General features: G+C 39.6%; 1 protein-coding gene across 2 annotated transcripts in view; it reads right to left on the bottom strand.

The window, feature by feature from the left end:
* The window catches only part of oprm1 (opioid receptor, mu 1), a 37,908-nt gene extending 26,885 nt beyond the window's left edge, over nt 1-11,023 (bottom strand). For both annotated transcript variants that reach the window (XM_013909389.1, XM_013909388.1), the window contains exon 1: nt 10,360-11,023. In XM_013909389.1, coding sequence (XP_013764843.1) covers nt 10,360-10,598 — 239 coding nt within the window. In that variant the 5' untranslated portion in view covers nt 10,599-11,023. The remainder of the gene's footprint in view (nt 1-10,359) is intronic.
* Nucleotides 11,024-11,445: the final 422 nt, after the last annotated feature.

Here is an 11,445-nt window from a genome sequence, read left to right as displayed (position 1 = left end):
ACTGTGACAGATGGACATTGTTGTGACAGATGTGCCTCTGCTCAAGCTGAGGGTCAATGCTCACAGGCTGCCAGTGACACATACACATGACAACTCACACAAAACATCTTTCCTATATTCTAAAATGATAACTGCTGCTCCACTTAAGCACTTATGATTTTACAAGCTGCAGGAGTTATGTGCGATTTATTTTTTAATGACTGAAATAATAGAAGTATTCCATTTCTGTGTATTTTCTGCTTTTCCAATTCCACCCCACACAAGCCATTTGAGAAGTCTTTTGCTTTTCATTTTGTAAATATTGCTTAACTGTCTCGCAGCTAAAACCTTCCTCTCAAGAGTGTCGAGAGGAAGGTTTTTATTTTGTTATAATACTGCGAAGCCTGTAAAGTCAAGACTACAAAAGACTACAAAATCAGCATTTTAAATAATATTCAACTAAATTAATGAACTCAGTACCAAGCTGGAGTTTCAGGCTTTTCTACATCAAACACACCACTGTAGGGTGTTAAACATCCCTAGAGATTTTTTTTCCTTCAAAAAGTATAATTCTATATTTTCATATTTAAATGTTCTGGCACATATTTTTATCTTACCACACTGATGGCAACAGTTTCTCTTCTGTACACATCCTCAGTTATGGAAACATTTAATAAAAGCACCTATCAACAGAATGCTTCTGACCTGACTGCAGTGTGATACGAGGAGATCGATATCCATGAACAATCAGAGAAAAATGGTGATGAGGATAGAACTGCTGTGCCTTTTATCTTCCTTTAGACACGCACTCCTTTACATTAATGTGACGGCATGTGAACATGTGTAGGCTTCATGTCTGAATAAGCACCCTGGTCACTTTTTTTTTTTTATGTCACCTTAAGTACGGTTTCAACTGGGCATGACCCTCCTGCCAGTTGTTCAGTTCAATAAAAAAATATGATTGTTTGGGCGAATGCTTTGAACAGTAATAAGAGACATTATAGCATTTTATCACCTCAACCCCACGACTAATTTGCATAAAGATTAAGACATCCATCTATACTCCATTGTTACTGTTCCCATTATACAGCAGTCTTTCTTGAAGCCAGTGTGCAAAGGATAATGGTATCACATGCACACACACACACACACACACACAGGGATTTTGCTCTTAGTAATAACGTTGATTAAGATCAATAAGTTTAATTATATGGTTATTCACAGCAAGTGTTTTGCACAAAAAGAAAGCTAACAGCAAAGATTAGCAAACAATGACTATCTCCCTCACTAGAGACATCACTAGACATCATACTGAAGGACACCTTTCTAATACCGTTTGATACTGAAATCCTGAAACACAAAGGTACTTGTGTTATTCAGTATCCTAGATGAGGTACTGTGTGTGTACTGAGCAGTGTTGGTTAAGTTATTTTAAAAAAGTCATCTATAACTAATTACTGATTATTTCCCCCAAAAAGTAATCCCGTTACTTTACTGATTACTTATTTTCAAAAGTAATTAATTACTTAGTTACCTAGTTACTTTTTAAAAACACAATTTTCAACCTGAATAGGTGATAAAGCGATAGATCTTTCAGCCCAATTCTACGTTTTCTGCATAATCCATCATACAAAATGTAATCAAATGGAAAAGTCTCTTTTTAAAACTTGTTTTATTAGTTTTAATCTTTTAACTTTATGCATCAAGCAAACATTAAATTATATGTAACATTAAACCTATTTTCTGCACATTCCAGCACATAAAATAAAATATGTGGAAGAACCCGCGAGTTTCTCTGTGAATTTCCTATTACGTCGTAGCGCACTTGGTGCTTGCTCGGAAGTTTAGGGATTTTTTGCTGTAAAAAGAAGTTTTCTTCCCAAGCATAAAGTACTTCCACGCTTTAAACGCTGCATGCTCATACTCTCTCCCACAATCGATATGCGATCCTTTGTTGATCTGAACACAGCTGTTGTGACGAACGTCACACTCGCTTACGTCATTGTCATGAGACACTCTCGCAAAAAATCACGGTTTTAGTAACGCAGTAACGCAGCGTGCTTACGGGAGCGTAACGGTAATCTAATTACAGTTTTTGCAATAGTAATCCCTTACTTTACTCGTTATTTGGGGGGGGGGGGAAGTAATCAGATTACAGTAACGCATTACTTGTAACGCGTCCAGATCTGAGGGGGCTGTATACACCTACAAGTGTTCTAGTCTATGCTTACATGTTGAACAAGAAGAAGAGCTACTCGCACTTGTCTGACTGCTGTGTTCCAAGTGTAAAGTTTGGTGGAGGGGAGGGTGTGGGTGGGTGTGGGTTTGCTTTTCAGGAGTCCGACTTGCCCCTCATTTCCAGTGACAGGAGCATATCGATACATTTTGGACAATTTTGTGCTTGCAGCTTTCTGGGAGCAGTTTGGGGATTGCTCTTTCTTGTTTCAACATGACTGCACGCCAGAACAAAAAGCAAGTTCGATAAGGATATAGAAGAGGGGGATTGGTGTGGAAGAACTTGAAGAGCCTACACAGAGTCCTGACCTCAACCTGAGAGAACACCTTTGGGATGAATGACTGCAGAAACTGTGTGCCTGTCTGACCTCACAAATGAACTTCTGGAAAGCCATTCCATCCCAGAAGAGCTAAAGCTCCTATAGCTGCAAAGGGTGGGCAAACATCATGTTAAAACCTATGGATTAAGAATGGGATGCCACTCGAGTTCACATGCGAGCGAAGGAAGATGAGTGAATACTTTTGGCAATATATATTAGGGCTGCAGCTATTTTAGTAATCGAGTAATCTATTGATTGTTCCATCAATCAATAATTGAATAAGAGATAGTTTTGCTTTCTTAATGAGTAATAACAAATATTCAAAAGAGGAAAACCACTCACTGGTTTCCATTTTAGAACTTGCGGTGTTTTTAAGTTTAACTTCATGCAACAGCTGTCAAAAAGCAAACAACTAAACCCTTTGATTGTATGTACGTGCCATATTGAAATGTAATAAAATGCAATGCAAAAGTATATAATTAATCTCAAGGTAAAATAAAATAAGATATATGTGCAATCTAAACTAAGTCATAAAACATGTACCTTTTCTCTGTCTTCTTGGAAGGTTTTCTGACATAACAGGAGGCAAGTTTTTGTGCTGCTGAAATAAGATGTTATGCTGGTGTAGACATCAATTCATATTAATGATAATTCACTGTCTAACCTAACAATTCTTAGGTCAATGACTCACTGAAAAGATAAGTAAACGAAAACTATTGTAAAATCGTAAACATGTGCAACACTTAGGCTAAAATAATGTAATTAATGTTATACTTTGTATCATTAGCTTGAAATCTGTAAGCACTTCAGTCTTTGTCCTGTCAGCAAAATATAATGTTAACATTTTAAATAATGTGTCACTACCATGTCATTAAAACTACTTTTATTAAATTAGTTTGTTTTTTAAAGCATTGAAGCCAAGAATTTAATTAAACTAATTTAATGCAAGCGCTTAATTAGCCTGTAAAATATGGCATCAGGAATGGAAACTATCCAATATGGGTGCAACAGAAAGCGACATAAGTTTATTAGAACAGTTAAAGCTGTTATCAAATTATAGCTGAGCTGAAATTTGGCAGCTCTGACAGGTATTTGCAGACATTAAATTCATGTGTTAGGAAAATATTGTCCATCTTGTGATCAAAACCACAATGGGAACTTGGCCTAGTTGGGTATGCTTGCATTTAGTTTGCAAAACACTTCAGACAATCTCCAAATATGGTTATCTGGACCACAATGACATAAATCACACAAACTGCGTGTATTCAAAAACGTCTGTATTGTGGCCTGCTCGTGGTTTTTACCATTTCTATGCACTTCAATGTGATTCACTCTGGTAATGGGTTTCCATCCTGAGAAATAACAAATATGGAAATAGATCAAATAAAATCCCAAGTCTGTCCTTTAGAAACAACCTTTTAAATGTAAAGCGGACCTTCTGCTTTATGTGAAGCACTTGACCTCTATCAGGAAGTGCGACAGAGCTGTGAAAATATTTGTCAACTGTCAACCTGTGATGAATTTCACTTCAGATGAGGTCATCGCATGCCCTCTTTGCTTTGTTTACTTGCTTATCTTTTTGTGAGTTGTGGCAATAAATGAATTTAAAGGCACGTCATACTTTTTAAAAAGTAAAAAGATAAAGAGCTACAGAAGAACAGATCCTTCCAATCTCATTAAAAAGTCAGCCTTGATGAAAAGAGACGTGTTTTACAGCACCTGTCATAGAGTATAAAGAGCAGAGTTAGGGTAAGAGAGGGAGTCACTTTAGAAATGACAGATGGACAAAAGAGCCAAGAGCTCCCATCAATCATCGAGTACAGAAAGACGCAAAATCAGTCTTTTGTTTCCTCTTAATTAATCATCATTCCTTCATCCTCTCAGTGTTTACAGTAAGAGCCTGTCATTACGTTACTCAACAAAACCCCATTTTGCTTTCTCCACAGTCTGGTGAAGCGCTCGCTGTTGTCGTCTAACTTCTTCGTTTCGTTCGGTCTTTAAATTCAACAGAACACCTGCTCCTGGAAGCAGACTGACAGAGCTCTAATTCTCCAGCAGTGTCCAGTGGTGTTTGGGAACTCATCACTCACAGACACACACACAGGAAGGACAGGCTAATTACTTCTCTGCATGCTCTACCCACAATTGTCTCCTTAGCGAGATATTAGACTCTGTACCACCCTGTTGTGCGCACATACACAAATTTAGCATGACGCAGCAAGCTGAATTTGTGTCTCTCTGAGGTTCATGCTGTGCTGTCAGTCTCCTGCTCACCGATTATAGCAATGATCACTGAGGTTCAGACGGCGTCTCGTAAATGCACGAGTCAAACAATCACTCTTCATTTGCAGCTGATAGTTTTATTGTTGCCAAGGATGAATGTTTCTCCATAAATAAATTTGTCTTCACTCATTTTGTTCTAGGTGAGTTTGTACTCAAAGGCAAACAAGGTAATTGCATGCAAGAGGCAATTATCAAGATGTTCCGTTGTCATTGGTTATCAGCAATCAAAGCCATATAACATGATTGCTGCATGTCCAGCTGTTACAAAAAAAGAGGTTGAAACACCATTTCTCAGATGCTGGCTGAAGAAGAGAAGTATGTGCCAAGTACAATCACGGAGGAATACAAATGTGCTGGTAGCTTTGGGAGTTACGAGTGTCTGCTGTTGATTTAGTCAGTTTACGATCTCATGGCTGTACCTGGAAAAATCCATGCACTGCAGAGCAACTCTAGCAGGGGTTGTTTATAGATTTAGAACGGCTCCCATTTGATTCCAAAAAGATTAGCGAAACAAAAACCAAGTCTATAAATATTGTAAGTTGTGCAGCTCTAATCTGTAAATCTTAAATCAGCCTCAACTGACAGCATCTGAATTATGATTTGTTTTTATATAACATCAGCCCAAATATAGCCATAAACTAAAACGAGAAGAAGAAAAAGCCAGGCAGCACATACCATTTAGTGGGAGAAAAAATATTTGGTTAGATAAACGAAGCTAAATATCAAGCTCATTAGAGTGTCCCTGAATACAGTTCACCACAGGCTGGGACGCATATGCAATACCCCTACGGAGATTTTCAGATCAAAGTGCTTAAAATTTTATATGTGGTTTTTGTGCTTAAGTTACAGGAAGATCAAACGTTCTCACAAATCTGTTTTATAAAGAGGCTTTAGAAGTCACATCTATCATGCATGAGGATGCTCAAAAATTCACATGAAAGGTGTCTGCTTCCCAAGCCACCACAACCTACCGACACTCATCAGAGAGAACATTTAAGATCTAGAGAAAAACAAGTCAATCTTGAGGGCTCCTGCAGTTTTTCGCCTTTTTCAGTATGCATACCCAGCAACCAACTTGGTATTAATGAGGTACAGGTCATTCTCCTCCTGAACAATCCACTTCCTGCTAATTGTTGGTTACTATCTGTAACACAATGTCAGATTTTTATTCTGCACAAAATGCAGCTGTTTTAAAGGAGCTGCTGCGTCCACAAACATAGTGCATAACATTTATTTGGCCACCATCAGGTGCAATGGTAGCTCTACCAGTATGAACAAGCTCGTTAACAGAAAGGATTTTTAAAAATCTAAAATATCATTATTATAATAAATAATCTCTGAATTTTCAAACTCATAGTTTCACAAAAAAGAACACATAATAAAAAATTCAGTTATTTATTTGCATTCCTGAACAGAAAAATTAGTTGTAGTGGTTGAATGCATTGCTTGACTAACTTCTGACTTCTAAGAAGCTGAAATTTGATGATAAAAATGTAAACTCAGTTTGTTATTTATATAATAAATAAGAATGAAATGATTTGTTTTAAACATGCTTCCCTACAGTGCTTCTTGCTGAGAGAAGATTAACACAAAGGGGATTTTTATTACAAAAAACTAGACTTACTTGTCTAAATCATTCTGAAACAGACATTTAATCTCTCTGGAATAACCAAAGTGAAATCTTACATAAGGCCTGCGAGGCCAAAATGCATTTTACAGACTGAATTTAAAAGGTAATACCATTTAGATTTTGAAAATATGCTTGTTAAGCATATCTTTTTGACCGTTGCTTGCTCAGCAATAAAGCACATACCAAGGTGTGTGTTTCTTATCTTGTTTTAGCTTTTCAGGTAGCTATGAGCAAGCAATTAGTTTTTTATAGATTCTTCATGTTTCATGTCACTGGAGAGAAGCTCTTGTATGAACGGGGATATGCAGAATTTAGAGTGTTAGAGTACCATCAGAATTCTGCCATCTGTTGTGGAGCTATATGCAGTACAGAGGAAGCAGCAGTGGTTGGATGCATGCAGGTCAGCCTGTCAGCCTGCAGATGTTCAATCGATTACAGTTTAGGAAACACTGAAAGCTGATAAATGTGCCCAACTAGGTCTAGCTCCTCGTGAGGATAGATGGGGTTCGGTTTGGTGGTGATGGAGTCACTTTGCACTCATCACGCTCAAAACACCTCCTTGCGTTTCCATGGTAACAGGAAGCACTCAGCGCCGGCAGCACACTCCTTGTGGAGCCCAGCAGTTTCTGTTCATCCGCAATCGATATTCCCGATTGAGCGTGCGGATCTCTGTTAATGTCTGTTTGCTTGCGAGAAGTTTGCGGATGTTTGCAGATGTTTGCAGAGTTTTGTGAAGGGCCATAAGAGTCAGCAAGAGGACAGAGAGATAAAGAGTGAAAGAGAGATAAAAAATTTTAGCATTAAGATTATCATTATTCAGACTGCAAGCGGGAGAAAATATCCCTCAGCAGCTGATATCTCTTTTTTAATTTCAACAAACTACTTTCAACTATGACTCGATGGGGACAGAGAATTCAAGACTACATTTCTGTTTGCAAGTAAATCCACAGTGTATCATTAGCTAAATGGCAGTTCACTCTCAATCTGCTGACAGAAAGAAAAGAGCATAAGACATGCAGAGAAGGGGAGAAAGACAAAGAGAATAATGAATGCTAATGACCCTGGTGGACTGTGGTTTTTGTGAAAATTAAACATATTTTCTAGCGTCCTTGCAATTCCCACAAAGTCTCATTTGCTCAAAAAGTTGCAAAAATCCTTAAAACTTTTTCGGTCACAGAAGTGCCTGTGCAGGCTCCAGGCTGCCTGTCAGGATTAGGACTTACAGCCTTCTGATTACTATGGAGAGGAGCCAGGGATCATTGGGTGGGTTCCTTTTTATTATGCTTTGGTAAAACAGCCAAGGATGAGAAAGTGATGCCCTTCACCATATACAGTCTGTGTTGATGGCTTTAACACACCAACTGATAAATGCCAGACATCAGAAGACATTTTACAGTTTTGCATTGTTCTTCCTTTGTTTTTCACTCAGGTTTGTTGCTATGGAGGCAGAGGGGAGAAGATTCGCTGCAAGTGATTTGGTGCAGGAAACATCCGGCACAGATGTGGGAAAAAAAGGGAGAGAGGAAAAAACATCCGGCGTAGATGTGCGCATTCTTTAGGAAAACAGATGTATTTCAGGAAGCAATTAGACTGCAATTAGTGTGGGGATGATGTGTGCATGAGCGTTCACCTGCCCTTGAATTAGTGGACAAGTGAGAAGAATTCTAAGTGTTATATATTCTATTAGCGGTGAAGGGAGTCAACATAGCCAGAGAAGTCACCTCGGCAATCACTTGCATGAAGGCAAATTCTCTGCACTGTCACACTTCAATGACTCTACTGGACCAATTAAGCAGGCAATCACTCCTAACTTTCACCACTGGCTGCCAAGCAGTTTTTGTTCCCTCAGCCCTTAAGGTATTCTTGCTTTTTACATCCTCATCCTGCTCCACCAGTCCAGCTTCTTTTTATTACCTAAACGAGCCTCGTTTGGAATAAGATAGCATTCCAGTGGCTAGTGTTGAGTTGCAAATTTTAAAAGATGGCATCTGACCCATCATTTCATAGGGTCAGTGACCGAATTAAATTTAAACTAATAAGTATTTTCTAACTCTACACAACACCCCCAATTATTGATGTAATATATTTGTCAATACTTTTCCCCAATCAGTTGTCAATTTGCACTTTGTCCCTTCTTTAATCTTGCGTTACACAACTTTCTGGCACTACTCCATAACTTTCTGAGCACTGTTCCCAGCATCTATCATTTTTAATTGGATCCTTTTGACAGTTTTATGGCCAGATCGAGTCCAAAAGTCAGCAAAACTACAGATATCAAACCGATTGCAGAGACAAAACAATGAATCCTCCTGACAACTTTGTCAGGTTTGCTGCCTGGGGTTTGCCACTATATCCATTAAGGAAAGGTTTCTCACAACTTTGAGCAACGGAGATGGGCAAAAAGTGTCCCAGGTGCACTCTCAGCCGGGCCAAGTTTGTTTACCATATTGGTTAAAGATGGGCGGTTCACCACCTTCTGGCAACGAAGACAGGCAGAGAGGCTCCCAGGTGCATCTTAGCAGGGCCAAGTTTATTTAACCCTGTTTGGACTTGTCACCGTTGGCCATAAGACAATGAAAGGTTACTTGTTGATCCTAATTACTTCATTTCAGACAGTATTAATCACATATGCTCATACAACAAGTGGCACAAACTTCATTAATATAATTGTGGATAATATTTGACCCAGATGTGTGGGTCTTGTGATTTCAAACATGTAGGTTAAATGCTTATCACAGTGATTCCATTATATAAAAACTCCAGTGCAGGTGTATATATAAAATGGATACAAGTATATATATATATATATATATATATATATATATATATATATAAACAAATCCACAACACCAGGGAGCATTTAACTGATATAAATGTCAGGAGTTCATGTGTAATTAAAGGCCAGTGAAATCCTGCTTCTGACAGTGGGGTAGGTGGAAGTTTTTTTTAATCAGTGGTGAACCAATGAACACAATGAAACTAAGACTATTTCTATTATTCCAGTTGGTCTACACTGACAATAAAAAGGCAAGTGGCCTCGGATTTTAAGTCTGTAGGACTAAACATGTATGATCACCCTGTGCTTCTTGTACCAAGTGATTGAAATGATAAAAGCTGACCCCATGAAGGGAAGGCATTTTAGATAGATGTATCAGTGAGACGTGAACATGATATATGAAATTTGGCAAGGAGGTTGGTTATCTATACGTAAGAAGCAACAGAGAACATGCTTGAACATATAGCTTATGTGTGTTTTTAGAAAGCAAATATCCACAAATCTGCTCATCTAATGTGTGGATTCAGAGCCGGGCAACCTGTTTAACTTTTAGCACTTGCAGGCTTTATATTAGCAGGTGTTTGCTTTAACACCATTCCCAACTATTTCTAGACTTTCGCTGAATTTGCTCGAACACAAGACACCGACGCCTTTGCGCACAAGAAGGTAGCAGCATTGAACGGGGAGTCTGCGTTCGCACGAGACTTACATGGCGCGTGCTGTCATCACGTCACAGCATCACATCATTTTTGCTCGTGGTTAAAAGCGACAGATGAAGAGATGTCAGCTGCCACTGTTTTAAAGTGAAAAGTAGTGTGTTTTGTGCACACCTCCTCTTCCCTTCACTCTTTCTCTTTCCCTCCTTTCCTTTCGCTCAGCTCGGGTTTTGGCGCTGTAGCAATTTGCTGCGTTGTTGGAGGCATTTTTACGCACGAACGGCAGCTGTGCTCGCAGCGCTGTCAACACCGCAAGCACATGGTTTCCCACGGCTTCATAAAAACACACGACGAAAACACACACCCGTGAATTAATGTTGGAAGTCATTTCTGATTGTGTGCAACAAGTCTGAGAACAAACATCCACTCAAACCAGTGTAAGAGTTTTTTTCTTTTCATTCTTTTTTTTAATCGCCTTACCTGACAATGATATACATGACCAGCACGTTTCCAACCAGCCCCACGACGCACACTATGGAGTAAAGAGCGGTGATGGCAATCGCTATGATAACCGGATTGGCGTCGATTTCCATGTTCCCTCTACTCCCCTCGGGGAAGCTTGTGTTGTCGGTGAAGTTCCCACACAAGCTGCTGCCATTATAAAACGAGCACAGCTGGCTCCTTTGATCCGCTTCTGAGCAGTTGCCGGCGCTGTCCATGGTCCTCGACCGGTACGTACCGCAGGCGCGTTTTTCACCTCCCCTCAGGTGCCTGTCGAGCGCACTCGGTGCCTGTGATGCCCCGCTGGGTGCTTCTCTGTCGTGTGCTCGGGGCAGCTCTGCCTGTAAGGCGCGGGATGGGCCGCCGGTGGCGTTAAACCTCAGCGTGTTGAAGAATGTGCCGTGCGTATTGACGGTTTGAGGGTTAACGGCAGCCTAAACGAGTTTTCTGACGATCTTCGCGCAGCACAGCGAGCCTGCACGGGACAGAAGCGACGACGTGAAAATGAATTAGTTCGCTCCCTTTCTTCTTTCACTCTAGGGTCTTTCCTCTCTTTTTTTCTTACTGCCTCTTTCCTATCCTTTCATTCCCCTTTTTGTTCACACATGTCTACTCATTCGTTCCTTCCCACCCCTTTTCGCATGCCTTGTTGTGCTTCCTTCAGTCCCCCCTTGCTCCGTCCTTCTTTCCTTTTAGTCTCCTTACTTTCGTTCCTTCCTTCCTTCTGTCTTTCTTTCTTTCTTTTTCTCATTTTCCACCTTTAACCCCCCAGTTGTGTTTTCCCTTCTTCCCTTGCTCCATCCGTTCTTCCTTCTTTTCTTTTCCCCTGCTCACTCTTTTGACCATTTTGGGTTTAAAACACGTTGTTTTTTTTTTATAATTTTTAAAAATATTTTATATATTTTCTTTCATTTCTTATATACTTTTTGATCACTTCCCCTTCCTTTTAACTTCCCTGCTCCTTTATTTTTTCATTCTACACGTTAACATCTCCTTTCTCTTACCTCACTTCCCCCCCCCCCTCTTCTTTTAGTTCTGTCATTGGGATTTTTTTGTTGCTCATCT

The sequence above is a fragment of the Pundamilia nyererei genome, unplaced genomic scaffold, assembly GCF_000239375.1.
Source record: "Pundamilia nyererei isolate P.nyererei 1_Seehausen unplaced genomic scaffold, PunNye1.0 scaffold00024, whole genome shotgun sequence".
NCBI classification, from domain to species: Eukaryota; Metazoa; Chordata; class Actinopteri; order Cichliformes; family Cichlidae; genus Pundamilia; species Pundamilia nyererei.
Note: the sequence above shows the minus strand (reverse complement) of the source record. Positions and strands in the feature narration are given on the sequence as shown.